The sequence below is a fragment of the Lucilia sericata genome, unplaced genomic scaffold (assembly GCF_015586225.1).
Source record: "Lucilia sericata isolate MDLA Ls3-8-SP2 unplaced genomic scaffold, ASM1558622v1 Contig000077F_arrow, whole genome shotgun sequence".
Classification (NCBI taxonomy): Eukaryota; Metazoa; Arthropoda; class Insecta; order Diptera; family Calliphoridae; genus Lucilia; species Lucilia sericata.
Window position 1 is genome coordinate 1 of NW_023994110.1, and position 18,351 is coordinate 18,351.

The following is an 18,351-nucleotide window of genomic DNA, read 5'->3' on the forward strand; positions in this document are numbered from 1 at the left end:
AAATCATTAAGACCTTCACCACCGAGACTGCTAACCTTTGTAAAGTTTTGAAAATTATCCGAAGAACCATGTTTTTGGTAGGCAATTGTATAACCTAAAAGTTCGCCGTTCCAGGTGTCACGCTCCGGTGGACGCCAAGTAATAAGCAGCTGCTGTGGTCCCAATGGTTCAGCGGATACATCTTGGGGTCTACCACTAGGAGCCTCTGCATCTGTCTGTACCAGCAGTATATCACTAGGCGCACTAGTGCCTAAATGATTTTCAGCATATAAACGAAAATGATACGCCTGAGCTGGACGCAAAGAACCAATTTGTGCGGTAGTTTTATCGCCTGGTAGAAGTTTTTGATTGTTACCCTCATGCCAAACATCTGCAAAGATATGATGAGTTTACTTTCAAAAATAGTTTTTAAAATTAACCTTACCTCCAGCTTTTTTGTATTGCAATATATAATTTGATATAGGCTGAGAATCTCGATTGTTGCCACCTAACGACACTGTGTCCTGGTCATTGGGTGACCAAGCCAGAGTCACGGAGCGACTTCCTAAATCAGTTGCATGTAAATTGACGGGAAAATTAGGAGGCTCTTGAACCTGTAAGTGTATAACAGCCCGGTCATGACCATATGAATTGCTGGCAATACAAGTATATTCCCCACGATCGCTGAGTATAGTCTGCAATATAGTTAACTCCGAAACTATACCCCGACTTAGAGGCGAATCTTTTATATGATAACGAACATCAAATGAAGGATCAATACGATTAGCTTTGGCACGCCATGATATATCCAAAGGTTGGTCGCCATCAGCCTCACAACGCAATGTAACACGATCACCTCTTCTAACAGTGACTTGTTTCTTCGATACCGTAACAGTAGGGCCCACTTAACAAGAATGAATTATTTTTAAATAATTGTCTTAACAATAAATATGTATTTTTTTAATATACCATGAACCGTCAGTTTAATAAGTTGGCTGAGACCAGCACCTATGCCATTATTTGCTTGACACAAATAACTACCTTCATGTTCTCGTCCTACTTTTGGTATTATTAAAGATCCATTGTTGTGAGTTTCGATCACTGATTTAGAGTTGCCATTAGGAATGCTATAACTAAGTTCTCTATATTCTCCAGAATCTCCTAAATTTATATAAATTTTAATATAGTTTTTAATGAAAATCATTAAGGATTTATTATTAAATTCTTATTTTTTAGTACAATTCTTGCAGAATTCTTGTATGACTATGAATATTGTCTGTTACTGTGATCAATCAAGTCCAATACCTACCAATTGATTGTTTCCATTGTACTGTCGGTACTGGAAAACCATCCGCCTGACAACGTATTACAACCGGATTGCCCAGAATGGCATCTTGATCGGCTGGTTTTATAATCCATCGTGGAGGCACTATTACACAATTTGTATTTAGTATTAATTGAAGAAATCATTTAATTTTTCGCAGTAAAATTTTAGTGCTCAAATTCATGCATATTATTTATGTATATATAAGTATAAGTTTTGATAAATATTTGATTATAACTTTTTTTATTCAAATTTTTTCAATTGATACAATATTTTTCTAATTTTGACTTACCAAAAAACTAAGATTTTTTGTTCAAATTTTAAAAATTTCATAATTAATACTTTTTAAATGAAATTGAAACTAAATCATAATTAACTTAAGATGAGAAAGTGAAGAAGTACTGAAATACAAGTTTACATAAAATGAAATGATAAATCGAACATAAAAATAGATCAGACATAGAGATACAGTGTTACAAAGTGCTCATCTATTACGTTTGCATTGGAATGCAGTGAATGAATACGGTGCGCTCTGTGTTGTGGAGATCGATCCGTGCTGCGTGCTTTACTTTTTTTTAATATTTATGGTGGCATTATTTGTGCTCTCCGTTAAATTTGCGTTTGAAACGTTTGTAATTGGAATGTATTGCATTGTATTGAGGAAATTCTATTTAAATGAATGCATAAAAAATCGAAACTATTTACCAAATGGTCATTAATTTCGACTCATATCGGTCGAAATAACGGATTACCGCCATTCCACTGATCAAATTGACGTCTTCATCTCTAATATTCGCATAGGTTTTAGGAGTCAAAAATATAGTTTGTTGAAGTAAGTATTTGGCGACATTTTAATCCAGTGCATTTATCTCAATTTAAACAATATTTTTTTTATATTTTTGTTTGAACTAAAATTTTTCTTTAAGTAGAACGTTTAAATGCCACGCCCACTATTTTAGTTCCTCCCATTTTTATATAAATAACCTAAAATGGATATTATTCGTGTACAATTTTGAGATATGATTTATTCTATATATTGATTAAAAGAAAAGATGCCACTATTCAGACTCCGCGTTTCATACAAATTTAAAGTGGCAAATTCAAATTGTTATTAGCTTTATATAAATGGAACTATCCGATTGTTTTTTTTTTTTTTTTTTTTTTGAATATTATCAGTACACAAACTGGATTTAATTACTAAAATACTACTCCTATATATAAAATAAATAATTATTTAATTATAATTAAATACTTATTTAATGCAATACAATCCATTTTTTTCGTTAACAAACATTGCAGATATGAGTACATATTTTGTGCTATAATTGTGAAGAGGTGATCGTTAGAATTATTCAAGTGCCACATTTAGAAATAGTTTTCATTATTATCTTTATACAATTTACCGGATACGGAAAGCATGGCCACATATTCGACAGATCCAGCACGATTTGTTACGAGACATGTATAGTTGCCATTGTGACGAGATGTGACATTGTGTATGGAGAGAATGCTTGAGAAGGGCGCATACTCATTGATTGTCAACGAAGGATCAGGTGATTTAAAAACACCATTACCACCGGCACCGCTATGCGAATCATGTTGATTGTTAAGGCCATCCACATTGCCACTTTGTATGGGAACACCATCCCGGAGCCAAGTAATATTGAAAGGCTGGTCACCTTGACTGCTCGAGCACATGAGTTGCGTACGCATACCTTCGGTTATTTCATCTTCAAAACTAAAGGGTGAAATACGTGGCGGAACTAAAGAAAGTTTAAGAGAGACATTTCATGTAGAATTTAATATTAAAGATCTAAAATAAAAACATAATTGAATACAGTTCAGATTCTTTCAAAAAGAGCAGTAGGGGAAGAAAGACTAAAGAAACCCCAACTTAAAAATACAAAAAAATAATTCTTATAATTAAATTTTTAGTGCTTCAGTTCTAATATAGGCAGGCATAAAATATAATGGAAACAAACAAATTATAAATACGTTCAACAATTAAACACATGCTACATAATTTAAATATTGTTATTTTAACATAAATATATGCATTATATGTGTGCAACGCTATATACTTAGACATGCATTCATCATATACCATTAACTCTTAGCTGTGCAGAGTGCGATACGGTTGCGGCATCATTTTGGACGCGACATGTGTAGGTGCCGCTCTGAGCCCTCGTCACACTTGTTATGCTGAGGGCACTGGTGAAATCATCATTTTGGCGAATTGTCACTACGCCGCCGCCTCCTTCACCACCGCTACTACCATCATCATTCGTGTAGGACATGACACCATGGGTGTGGGCATGGGCATAGTTGATCGATGTCGTATGTGAGCCGGAGCCCGGTGCAGCAACGTCACCGGTACCACTAATCCTACCGCTAACACTGCCGCTGTCGCGTGCACTGTGCGTAGACTGCATCACTGCAGTCCCCGCCGTCTGTAGGGGTTTTCCATCCTTAAGCCAGGTGAATGTGAGCGGTAGATCACCGGTGCCAATGACACATTGAATGCTTGTACGATCGCCGACATTCAGATCGCGGGCGAATGAAAATGGTGTAATCTTGGGCGGAACTAAAATTTTATATATTGACATGTGTGATGTGTATAACTTTTTTTTCGTTAATTCTGTTTTCAAATCTAAACTTAACTAATGTAAGATTACAAAAGTATTTGATTTAAATATTTCTCATATAATTATTATTATTAAACATTTAAGAACATTCATTGATATGATTCGCTCAATGAACAACAACGAATATTCCTAAAGATCAAGATCAATATTGAGCAAATAAAATACACAGTGTAAATAATTTTTATTAATTATGAATATCTTTCAATATTATCGTGTAAATATAAGAATTAATTAGATTAAAATCAAGTATACATTTTTAGAAAAACTTGAGTTGCATTTTATTCAAAGAAGACAATATTGAAAATATGGTATTTTCAGAAAGATAGTTTTATGTAGGTAAGTTTCCACCGTTACAAATGTGGTGAGGAGCGTCGAATATTTCAGTGATTGTATGTGGCATGCGTTCGTCCATGTATGTATTATAATGAGGTTGGTTTTACCTTAAATGTAATTGAGAGATATTTTCACAGATACTCTTTCCAATTTCAACAACTTTATTTATAAAATGTCTGAAAGTCATCTGAAAGTCCATTCTATCAACTTAAGAATAGGGGACATTTGACATATCTTCTCTCTTCTTCGATTTATCTTCACCAATAAATTGACAAAAACTGTCCATTTCGCCTCTATTTTACAAAACAAACTTATACATTTCAAATTTTCAAAATTTTTCCTATGAAAATACTTTTTTAATTGGGTGCCTCGGTAGGATAGTTGGCTAGCCGACGGCTAGTCTGTCAGTCTGGGGGTTGTGGGTTCGATTCCCACCAGAAACTCTGGTCTGCTATACTACAACGGGCTTATGGTCAACGTCACCTTGCTCGGTAAATTAGGTTAGAATATAATTTGTAATTGTATTCTAATGGACAAATAAATACTTTATGAATTTTTTAAAAATCTACTATGGTTGGTTGGTTAGCTTGTTAGTTCTCTTTATGGTCAGAGCAGGGCATTCACATAAAAGATGGAAGACCGACTTGCATGTCTGCCTATCACCCAGTTTCCTGTTATTACTGCTATCAACCTCGACATATCCCGTCTACTTCGGTTTATAAGGTGTCTTCTGTGTTTCTCATTGAATGAAGGCCGCAATGACTTGGCTCCTTTACATGTGTCTAAGTGATTCTACCTATTTTTAGCCTTTTTAAGAAAGAATCTGAGGATACTGCTCTTGATAAAACCTAACGGTGGTGCTACTGAAACGTCGTTGGAAATATCAAGAGCAGATCCCATTCTGGCAAGCTTATCGCCTGTTCACTACCATAGTAGTCCTTAAGTGCAGGGATCCATACAAGGGTAATATCAGACAGGCGACCCTGCCTTGACAGATCCTTCTTGCATTGTCTAATTAATAGGGAAGTGGTAGTATAAGTGTTTAGTGAGAGAAGTGCCGCGAATATTGAGGTCCTGTAGTAACCTAAGGCTGACATTATCGCAAATATTTCAGCTTGAAAGACACTGCAGTTGTTGGGAAGACGGTGAGATGTACTTACCCCATCATCTACACAGAAGACACTAGAACCAACAATCGCTCCTGGAAGTAACTCTGACTTTGAAAACTCTATCAAAGTTCGTGTGTGGGGTAATATAGTCGGATGAGTTAAGCGTTGCTGCGCTACAAGCAGATATGGCCATTAAATGCAGATCTATAGGTAGGATGTGCAATTCAGTGTTCTGAGCTTCTGAAGGCCAATGCATGCTGATCTCTGAACTTTGTATAGCTGATCTATAACAAAAATCTTCTTAGTTGAATTTCGCCATACAAGAGATAGTATATAAGAATAGGACCTACTATAGCTGTGTACATGTTGGGATTAAGTCACCATTTCATTCCAAACATCTAACAACATGAAAAATCTGCTCTGAAGATATCTTCTAAATATAACAATAAATTGAAAAAAACTGTATTTTTCGCTCATTTCGCCTCTATTTTACATTATCTATTGCTTCAAACCAAGATTTAGGAGAAGATATCTCGAAGAATAAAGAAGAAATATCAGTTGTTAGGCCTATATTTTAAAGTTAGGCCTATATTTTAAAGTTGAGAAATTTGATCGTAGGGTTTCGATTTTTTAAAAATTTTGTCGGTCTTTCTTTCATAAATACATTTTTAGGGGAAAATATAATTTTTAAGCATAAGCGACACAGTGAACCATTTCCGGCGACAAATCTTTCATTAACATCTATTAACTCTAATGTTGAGAAAATAAACAAACAAATCTTTAAAGTGGTCAAATATGATTTGATTGACATACAATAAAAAATAATGGATTATGTCCAGTAAGCCAAGTTTTCGTAAGCGACATAATCTATGTCGATTTCGCCAATAACGGTTTATACCATTAAGTTATAGTTATATCAACTATAAAATTTTTGAATTTTTTAAAACTTTTTCGGAAAAGTCATCGTCGATTTCTCACATAACGTTAAGTATTCCTTTAATATATGGTCAGTTGGGTATATATTGTGCAGACGGGTGAGTTTGTGCGTATTTACTATAATTTGACCACGCAGATGATTTGTTGCATTTATCCAACCGCAAAATACATGTTAGTGTTTGTCAGAGTGGACGACCGCATGACACATAAACAACAATGCCCCATAATGAGGATTTACGCGTATTTGAATTAATATAAAAACCAAACATACAACTGTGAAGGGCGCCGCACCTAGCGCTGCGTTCAAATGCAGAAAGTGCAATTTATCAAAATGAAAAAAATATCAAACCAAGTAAAAATAGGAAAAATAAAGGAAACGTTCAAAAAGGTGTTACATTAAAATGCCAAAATCATAAACAAACCATCTTTTGAAAAAGAAAAAATAACTCAAAAATATAAAGTCTTAAAATTTAAATTAAAAAAATATTGTGCATTTTATTTATTTTATTTAAAAAACAGGTGCTGAGACAATAAAACATCTTGTGGTGGTAGAATATAAAAAAGTAGACAATATTTATTTTGCATATTTTTATTTTTTATTATTCTTTGTTTTAAAATTATTTTGGTGCAGCAAATGTCGTGCAAAATATGATTGATCATCACTCATACGAATGGTAAACAAGTTAAAGTAAGAAAAAAGGAAACAAAAAATAGGAAACGTTCAAAAAGGAAATGCCATCATGTACAATGGTGCAATACAAAAGTTTCATATGTATGTAGCTGTGTATGCAAATTTGCGTATGTATGCAATGTATGTATCAGTTAGTAAGAGAATATCAATGCAATAAAAGCCAAATTATTACGCTTTTTATTAATATTTAAAATATAAAAAAAACGAAATTGAAAAGAATAAATCAAAAATTCCCAAACACAAACAATAATAAAAAAGCATTGTCCAAATAAAGTGACATGAGTTTTAAGAATGGAAAAGAAAATCAATAAAAATAAAATTGGATCAAAGTTCATTTCAGTTTTTTTATGTTTTGTTTCTTTTTTATAAATGTACATAAATTTTTAAAAAATTTTATTTGTAAAAATTATCACGTGCTTTATTCATTGTTTATTTTATGTATATACATATGTATGTATGTAGTGATGTATGAGTAAGTATACATTTGTAAATAATTTAAATTATGTTTAAAATAATAAAAATTGAATTCATTTCTTATACAATTCCAAATTTTAAAATATATTTGTTTTGCAAAAGTGTGTTTATGACATATTCAAATGTACATACATACATATCAATGTATTTGAAAGTGTTTGCTATGTGAATATTTGTCAAACCAGATGCTTTTCGAAAAATATAGTTTAATTTAGAGCCCAATCACTACAAAAAAATTTCAATTTAAATTTTGTTTTTATTGTGAATGTTAAATTAAATATTTAATTAACATTGTTAACACAAATTTATATATAATATATGTGAATTCTTTTACTAAACATTAGAGTGGCCCAGTTATATGTATATCGATATAAACTTGAACATTAGGGTAACATAAGGAAAAGGGCTTTTAATGCGTAAAGTCAATTACGGACTGAGCTCTTAATTTAAAAAAAAAATTGTTTGTCTAATTTTTATAACTATAAGCTGTTTTAGTAAGAGGGGTTATTAGCACGAGGGTTAGTTATGGACCAATCGGTTTGAATAACACTTATTTGCTTCAAATATCATCGCTGTACTCGTATTTTTATTCAGGCTTCTGAAGGAAACCGTAATGGGGTAGGGACAATTACAGACCGATCCTCATAAGCTTTGGTTTTTTACAAAACTTTTTTATGTCGAATTTGATCGCTGTACTTGTATTTTTAAGCCAATAATAAGTGTTAAAGCAAAGGATATTCATTACAAGAATACGCTTCTCGACGTGTGGGTTGTTATGATTTAGACGTATTCTTTATGTATCATGACCTGCTATTCAATTTTATCTTGTATGAGACACACATTCTATCTATTAAATATTCTTTGGTTAAAGCCATATTCTGAAGAGACCCTTATTCTTTTAAAATTTGCCAGAAAGATTTTGGTTCTTACGAAACTTGTTTATGCCGAATTTTCTCGTTGTGTTCGTATTTATAAGCCAGTAATGAGCGTTATAAATATTAATATTTTAAACCCAGTAATGAGCGTTGAAGTAATATTCTGATGGGGACCTTACATGGGGGTAGGATCAATTATGGGCCGATCCTCATGAAATTTAGTGGAAAGTTCTTTTCTTACAAAACTGGTTTTTGCCGAATTTTATCGCTATATTCGTATTTTTAAGAGAGTAATGAGCGTTGAAGTCATATTCTGAAGGGGACCTTATATGGGAGTAGGGTCAATTATTGGCCGATCTTCATAAAATTTGGTAGAGAAATTTTGGTTCTATATAACTTGTTTACATATGTCGAATTTCATCGCTATACTTGAAGTTTTGAAGCAGTTATGTCCGTTAAAGATCTTTTTCTTGGGTCCACTTGTATGGAGGCTATACGAAAATGAGGACCAATATCGCCCATTTTCAATACCAAACAAACATATAGGAAATATTTGTGGGAATTTTCAACTCTCTAGCTCTTTCCGAATGGACCCTTTCAACAGACGGACGAACAGAGTTAGATCGTCTAAGAATTTCATATGGACCCAGAATATATTGTATATAACGGTATTTAGACTTATTTCGGCATTGGTATTTCACCGTTAACCGGTAGTAGTGCTGAATAGATATTTTGGCGATAACAGTTGCCAACTTTGATATAAAATTGTAAAGTATTGAGAATAGGAATACGTAATATCTATTAGTTTGAGTGATTTCAGTAGAAGGCTTTAAACCATTTATGGATTGAAGTGTATAAGGCTGTATAAAAGAAGTCACTTATATCAGATTTCATCTTAATACAGTCATATTTATATTTATTTCCAATAAATTTGATCAATTATGGATCGATGCATATATTTTTTGTAATAGGTTCAGTAATATCAAGATAGTGGCATGTTGCGTTATTTATAGAAGTAAAATTTTTATCCAACAATGGTCTAAGATACAACCCAGCAAAAACCAAGTGGGAACTTTTTCAGGATTTCGACCACCTTGCCTGAGGCAAATCTCATTTGGTTCCAGTAGGGTCCCGTTGAGTTAGCATTCTGTTTCACCTTACCTTAGAGCCCTTCGTCTGATGCTTATTATTTCATTATTTTTCTTTTCATAATGAAGATGTGGATTTCTGAAAAATTATAATTTGAAAATCAGTTTATGTCCATAAGTATTCATTGATTTCCTGTCTTAAGTCACCAAAAGCGGTCCAATGACAGTGAATATGTTTAGATATTTCTGCCGTCTAAAAAGACGGCTTAGGATTTGTCAGTTGCTTCTGCTAAGGCGTCAATTATTAACTCTACTGTGGTGTCTAAAGGTGATGTATCGCAGATGGGGTTTGAATGAGAGCGTAGTGTTCGCTCCAGCAACTCAGCATGGGTATTTCTGTTTAGGAAATGGTTCCCTGATATACATATGATCACATTAAGAGTAGTCTTTATAAATACGTGGTTTTGTTGGATTTATCTAGGGGAAGCTAAATATGTTTTGGACTCTAAGTTCTCATGAAAATGTAATGTTGAGAGTCGAATATGTAAAATGCTAAATTCCTTCTAACCATGCTCGATAACTATTCTGGAGAAAACAGCCATGGTTCAAAAACTGTTACGGGTACCTTTTCAGAAATTTTCTTCTATTAGTTTGGTCTTACTTAAAGTTACTTCATGTCTGCAGCGTTTTTCTGGCTGAAATTTACACAATCGATATGGCGACGAGATGAATCCAAAAGGTCGATTCAAGTCCATATATAGGTCCACTGTCGGAAATATGTTTGAATTTTACAAAATATGATTTGATGGTGGGTATATAAGATTCGGCATAGCAGAACACTCTTGCTTGTTTTGTATCTGTATTTATTTCTATTTCGAAAATTCTACATCAATGGTATTTATATCAATGGCCATAAGTGTAACTTGAATATTGTTGGCATGAATATGTAATTTTTTAAAATAAAATTTGGCATCAAATAGAGTAGAATTCACATTTGCAGATCCAAATAGATATACATAGTCATACATACATTCATATGTGTGTGTGTTTGTTTGTAAAGTTCAATGTCTGTATGTATATTGTGTAGTTGTAGTAATAAAAAATTGTATCTGGTTTAGTTTATACATACATACATATGTGTGTATCTATGTAAATGTATGTATGTCTGTGGAATAAAATTAATGTTTACAAAAAATGCAATTTAATTTAGTTTCTTTTTTTTTTGTTCCTGTTGATGTTTTTAATAGAAAAACGTGCTATTTTTTTGTTACTGCTGTACTTTCATTTTATGTTTTTTAAAGAAAATAAAAATGTTTATTTTTTTTTTCAAATACAATTTAAGTACAACAGTGGTAGGGATACACACATTGATATGAATGAGTAAATAAATATATAAATAAAAAAAAATTAAATTTAAACAAATTTATTGTTATTTCACTTTATGTGATGTGTCATCGTTTAACACGATACAATTCTATTATATTTTGTTATTTTATTTTATACCACTTTATTGTATTTCTTTTTGTTTTATTTAATTTTATTTATTATTTCTATTTTGTTTAATTTCTGTTGTGTATTTTTGTTGTAGTCGTTTTATTTTGTACTTTTTTGAGCCTGTATTTTTGTCAATGTGTACAATTTAAAATGTTTATTTTTAATCAAAATTTAAATAATGATTTTTTAGACAAAAAGTGCAAATATCAATGTATGTGTATGTATGGAATGTTTACATACGTTTGTATGTGTGTTTGAATTCAATTATTATATGTATATCTCTTTGTTTTTTTTTTTTTTTTTTTTTTTGTTTATCATAAAAATGTACAAATATTGCAAATTTTAGTACGTTTTGACAAATACTAACATCTGAAATAAATATTTAAATTGATAAAATTATTTGTATGAAGTCGTTCATACGACATTTCGAGTTTTGGCCCTGCAACATCATTAAGAGTGTCCCATGTCAATTTTAAATTTGCTAATTCTAACTGTCACACAAGACGGATTATTACTACAATTCATTTCATTAAGAGAATCTAGGAATCTTTGAAACACTGATCCCAAATAGAATGTCTGGGAATGTCAATAAATGCGTAAATTGGATTAGAATAAATATAGCGCCCACAGGGCTTAACATATTTACCGACAGCCAGAAGGCATTTAAGGGGATATCAAATAATAAATTTAATCTAAAAACCGAATACTTTGCCAAAGGTAAGCTTTACATCATATGAGTACCAGGCCAATCGGGAGTAGTCTGCAACAAAAGAGCGAATGAAATAGCTTTAAAGGGAAGGGAGCTCGAGGTAGTTAATCTGACGAACGCAAGAACCATTTGACGCAACGAGGGCAGAATTAAAAATATGGATGAGAAAACCCAATAAGGCTCTTGGTATAATGAAACGGTGGGTAGAACCACAAAGATCCTATGGGGTGACCCTTACGAGAGCAGGATGGGAAGCCTCCTCAAAATGAGCAAGTCTGAGTGAGTGGACACACAGGATTGCAGATACAGCTATTCAAAAATGAACTTACGGGTTCAGACCAATGTAGAGCTTGTAGAGAGAACAGTGAAACTCTAGAGCACTTCCTTTGCCACTGTCAGGCTTTCGCCGAAATTAGATCCAAATATCACGAACACTGATTGGAAAATTCGTTTAGTATCATATTTTGTTTATATATTATTACACAGTGCAACACGAAAAAAATGTAATCATATACGGACATCTTTACGTGATAAAAGACTAAAAAAAATACCCGTTTTTTGCAAAAAAAGTGATAATTTTTTCACGCTCATACCATGCAAACCGTTCGATATTTTGATTTACTCTTTGAGGCAATGTTGTAGCTCTTACCATAAAGAATAAACATTTTGAACATATAAAATCAAAAAAAAACTTCATCTTCATATTTTCATTTCAAGTAGAAAGTTATACATTGTGAAATTGCACTACTTTTATAGAGGACACCTGCAAGTATACGTGTTATTGATTTATTGATTTGACAAATATTAAGTATACGCATTATTTAGAGAAGCACTTCAAATATCTTTTAATAAGTAAAAAATCGATTTTCTTAGATTTTTGCAATTTTGATCTTGAAGATGAAGTTTTTTTTTGATTTTATCTGTTCTTTATGATATGAGCTACAGCTTTGCCTCAGAGATTAAATGAAAATTAATATGAATATAAATTTTAAAAACAATGAAAATAATGTTATTTAAAATATATTGTTTTAGAATAAATTATATACCAAAGTATAACAAGTAGCCCGACTCTCACGTATACGAAATTACCACTCAACATTTACTGGTGCTGTGTTAATTCAACACCCTGGTGAGATACATTATTGTGTCAAAAATCTTAAATTTCTACTTACATTTTCTAATTGATAACGGGTTAAAATTGCATTTATTTTGAGCAAATTGAAAATTTTATTTTTTATTTATTATTGATATTTTTTGTTGTGGTAGAATTAAAAGTTACAAGCAGAATTTAAAGAAAACTCTGGAGAAAATACATGTACATTTTTGTTACTAATACAAATTTAGAGTTAGGTACTTATTCACTAACACATGTTTAGAGTTAGGTATTGCTGTCAAAGAGTCGGACTACTTGTTATATTTTGTTATATACATAAGTTTTGGTAATATAAAATAAATTTATACGTGTTTTCTAATAAATGTAGAAGAGCTGAGGAGGCTCTCGAGCCGAGAGGCCTCAATGTTAACCCGACGAAGACGAAAATCTGTCTTTTCACAAGAAAGACAAAAATGTCTACCCTTTCTTACCCTGCTTCCTGGGAAACAAGATACCGGTGACAGACAAAGTTAAGTACTTAGGTGTAATCCTTGACCACTAATTAAAATGGAGACACCACATAGAGGGTATGATCAACATGTGCCTTCTTGATAGGCGATATGTAGGAAAACTATAGGCATGAAATGGGATCTTAGTCCTACTATGATAATTGGCTTTATAAAAGTGTAATTAGACCAATTCTAGCTTATACTTCAATAATCTGGTGGACTGTTTTAGACAAAAAGTGTAATATCAAATTACTACAGGGAGTTCAGCGTACATGCTCCTTGGGTATAAGTGGTGCTATGCGTACTACTTCAACCAAAACTCTGGAAACGTTGCTAGATATTCCACCCACTGAAACATATTTAAGATATGAGGCGGCGCTTATAGCCGAACCGCTCTTTACTTTAGACAAACAGGCCAAAAGCGGTTGTAGGACACGTCATCAATGTATACTGGACACAATCATCGGACGTGCTTGATAGCATACCAGATACAGAATATGTTGGAAATTTGTAAACGCTGATCCCAGATAGAATGTTTTAGACATGCGGAACATTAGAGCAAATATCAGTAGGAATCCGTTGCTACACGGATGGCTCTACATTGTGGGACAAAGAGGGCCTGGGGTTCTATATTGAAGACCCAGAAACAAAAATATACCTAATTACCTAATCATAACACAAGCTATGTGTAAATTGGATTATAATAAATATGGAGACCACAGGGCTTAATATATTTATCGACAGCCGGAAGGCAATTAGAGCGATATCAGGTGATATGATTATCAGGTTGAGATAATCCCACAAGGTCTCTTCGAATAATAAAACGTGGGCAGAACCACAAAGATCCTATGGGGTGACTCTCATAAGAGCAAGACGAGAAATCTCCTCAAAATGAGCAAGTCTGAGGTTAGTATAATGGTACTTATCATACTAACCTCGCAGGGATATGGAAGCCAAACCGACATGGTCACGCTTCTATCCTGGGGAACGGTCAGTGATGACCATTTGGGTCTGCTCAAACCAAATGGTCATCACTGACTCACTGCTCAATATCAAGAATGACCTGGTCTCTCTACGATAAACGAACATTAATCACGGACATGTAATGTCCCATAGGTTTTGGTTTTGTTTTTCGCAGAATCTGTTACAGGATATCACAACGGGACCCTTAGGACCCAATTGAGTCGGTCAAATGACTGGCTGCCTTAATAACCTAACCTAACCCTTTGTTAAATCAATCCTAGCCAGTTTGAATTTTAGGTAAATAAAAGGTGTTATTTACGTCATATTGAAGAATTTGGGCAACCTTCTGAGTAATATTTAGTAGTAATTGAGTGTTCATGGACCTTGTTAATGTATAAAAGTCATTTTTAATATACGAATTATACGCATCTCCTCTGCTATGATGATTTTTTCGTGGTCGACAACTGCAGCCAATTTTAATTACAATATTTCTACATGGCTAAATAGACAATTTTCTCCAAAAGTTAAGAAAATATAGTTTTAAAAGTTTTTTAATTCATTTCACTTTTGAATCGATTTCCGTCAAGACTTTAGTAAATAAAATAAGACCTATCCAAACAAAATCGATATTTTTTGGATCCCTCTGATATAAACAAGTATGTCGATTTATTCATGTGTGAAAATCGCTGTGATTCTAATAAGACGTCATGAATTAAGTTTAGCATTGACATTTGTTATCTATTATGAAGTAAAGGGAAGCCCAAACATTATGCAAAATTTAAATATAAAAAAACTCTTTCAGCTTTATTTCATTGATATATGTATTTGTAAAAATTATAAGCCACTATTATATTAATCCAATTTAGTTTACCAAATTATTTTAATTTACTTTTTTATGACTAAACTAAATTTTTCGCTTGCAATTAAAAAAATATCTGCAGAACTTTCAAATGCAAGAACGAGAGGTTCTCCTTAATAAAGGTCCATAATTTGTTATAAAATTGTTGCATCATAAATTTTGCAATATTTGTACAATTTATGCGTACTTAATGAAAACAAATTATGATAAAATAAATTATCGCAGAAATAAACAAACAGAAAAAAAAACTTACATAAATAAAATGGAAATAGTGAAATTATACTTACCAAGGACTTTAACTTCTACCGAACGTTGGGAAGTGTAATTGTGTTTGTTGCGGGCAATGCATGTGTAGGTACCCTGGTCGGCGGTGCGCTGAACATTCTCTATCAGTAGTGTGCCATTTTGAACACGCTGTCATATGTTTGTGGGAAGTTTTACGCCATCTGATGATGAACATGAAAAAGTAATGCATGAATGGTTCGTTGAGTTTTGTTTTAGTAAATTCATGTAATAGAGATGGGGAATAAAAAATAGAAATAAAAATAAAATGAAGTAACCAGCAAACAAATTAAATTGATTTATGAAATGTGCAAAATATGTACATATATTTAGCTACATGTATGCACAATTCATCTTCATCTGGTTATGGCACCATTTACGTTTACGTACAGCTACCTACTGGATCAGATGATGGACAAATGTACTATATACACTACCTTTTTCTATGATTATACTATCAATTGGATATCCTGCCACAGGACATTTAAGGAAAAATGTTTTTCCAGCTACTGCAGACAACTTTGGCATCGGTCTTACATAAGGCATACCTTCAGATAGGGATTGAAGTAAAGAATAAGAGTACGACAAAGAATTATTAATACAGTTTTTTCTGCACTTTTAATCATTTGTGTTGATATTTTTTAACTTTATATTTACATATCTCTGCATACATACAATTCTTACATATTTTTTTGCAATCAATTTAAATGAAACTTACCATAAATATTCAGTCGAGCAGTATGTGATGCTTCACCAGCGCGAGAAATTGCTTTACATTCGTAATCGCCACCATCTTCCGACTTGACAGCCGATATATTAACATGACTAATGACGTCACCGAACATTGTTACATATTGTCCAATCATAAGTCGGTCATTCTGAAACAAAAGAGCATACAAACAGAAATTAAGCATTGTCATATTGCATTCATATATGCAACTGACAGTTTTTATGATACGAATGAAAAATTCTATCAGGAAATTAGTACAAAAGACACTGTTTCAAATTGTATTCGATTTGTTTGCTCGATTTACAAAAACCGGTAGTAAATGACTGTAAATGAAATGATGGATGCATGTATGTATATTAAACCTGTCCTTAAAAATTTAAAGTCAATATATATGAAAATCCCATACACCAAATATGAAGGGATAACAATTTCATAAAATATTTTTCGAAATTTTCTTAAAATGAATACGGGGTTAATGTTCAAAGTTTTTTCTAATTATATTTTCGAAATTTGCAATTAAAATTCGGTTCCTCACATAAAATTTCCATTTTTAAGCAGGTCTAATATAATTTCGAACTCATATTTCCAAGAATTACTGGTATGGAAATGTTTGTTTATATGGCTTCATTGTGTAATAATTTAAAATCAGATGAAATATATTAACGAGTTAGTTACGTCGTAAAAAAATATTTTTATTTGGATATCATATGACATATAAATTATTAAAAATCTACAATAACTATATTTCTTTGTATCTGATGGTTTTTGTTGTAACCCAACAATTATGATAGTAACTGATATATCACTGCATGTTTAAACACAAGTTTCGTAAAGTTGTTGAAATAAAACTTATTGCTTATGACCAATCCAACTTGAAATTTCAATAAAAAGAGAGAAAAATCTAAGTTTTATTTAGCACATGATAGGAGGATGTATATTACATCAGATCCGAAGAAATACACCTAGGCCACTATCGAGCCTGTTATGCCCATGGAAAAAAATGTTTATTGGTAAAAAGAAAAAAAATTGTGTTAAATAAATGTATTATCTTTCAATGTTCAGAAACTCAGTTTCATGGACGAAATTCCTAATAATTTTCAAATCAGTGTTCATGAGGAATGTCGTCTTAATTCGTCTTAATGCGCACGTCCAATTTTGCAAAACTATGCCAGTAATCCTGTGTGTCTACTCAGAATACGTACCATCATACTAACCATAGACTTGATCACTTTTCTACTCTTGCTCTCACTAGGGTCACCTCATTGGATCTTTGTGGTTCTGCCCACCGTTTCATTATTCCAAGAGGCCTTAAAGGATTTTCTTTTTGCATTCGTCAGGTAAGCTACCTCAAGCTCCCTTGCCTTTAAAGCTAATACATTCGCCTTTTCGTTGCCGACTTATCCCGAGTGGCCTGGTACACATATGATGTAAACCTTACCTCTGGGAGAGTATTCAGTTAAAGCTTTCTTATAATCCAATACGGTCTTAAATTTAACTTTATCACCTAATATTGCCCTAATTGCATTCTGGCTGTCGGTAAATATAATAAGTCCATGTATTCGAATAAACGGTGGTGTATTACTCTTTCTGAGTCTTTAACACAGAACACCTAGGCCCACTCTGTCCCCCAAATTAAAGCCATCCGTGTAGCAACGAATTCCTAAGGATATTTGCTGTATTGTTCCGCTTGACCATGAGCCGTTCGGCTGTAAGCGCCGCCTCATATCTTATATATGTTTCAATGGGTGGAATATCTAACAATGTTTCCAGAGCCTTGGTTGAAGTAGGTACTTACTCACATGGCACCACTTATACCCACGCAGAATGTACGCTGAACTCCCTGTAGTAGTTTAATATTACACTTTTTGTCCAAAGCAGTCCTCCAGATTATTGAAGCATCATCTAAAATTGGTGTAATTACACTTTTATAAAGGCAATTTGTCTTAGTAGGACTAAGACCCCATTTAATACCTATAGTTCTCCCACATATCGCCCAGCACGGACGTGCCTTGTTGATCCTATCCTCTATGTGGTGTCTCCATTTTAATTTCCGGTCGAGGATTACACCTAAGTACATAACTTTGTCCGTCACCGGTATCGTTTAACCCAGGACGCAAGGTTCAGTATATGTACAAATTTTTGTCTTTTTGTGAAAAGACAAATTACCGTCCTCGTATTCAGAGCCTCCTCATCTCTTCTACACAAGTAATTTGGATCCTTTCCCTTTAAAAATATTACGATATCGTCTGCATATCAGA

General features: G+C 32.8%; 1 protein-coding gene across 1 annotated transcript in view; it reads right to left on the reverse strand.

Annotated features, from left to right (window-relative positions):
* Positions 1 to 4: 4 nt before the first annotated feature.
* The window catches only part of LOC119616519 (Down syndrome cell adhesion molecule-like protein Dscam2), a gene marked incomplete at its 3' end in the record, with an annotated part of 86,150 nt that continues 67,803 nt past the window's right edge, over positions 5 to 18,351 (reverse strand). The window contains 8 exon segments of the mRNA XM_037972916.1: positions 5 to 370; positions 425 to 883; positions 949 to 1,140; positions 1,289 to 1,408; positions 2,707 to 3,066; positions 15,369 to 15,527; positions 15,801 to 15,911; positions 16,082 to 16,241. Of these exon segments, the coding sequence (XP_037828844.1) occupies positions 5 to 370; positions 425 to 883; positions 949 to 1,140; positions 1,289 to 1,408; positions 2,707 to 3,066; positions 15,369 to 15,527; positions 15,801 to 15,911; positions 16,082 to 16,241 (1,927 nt within the window).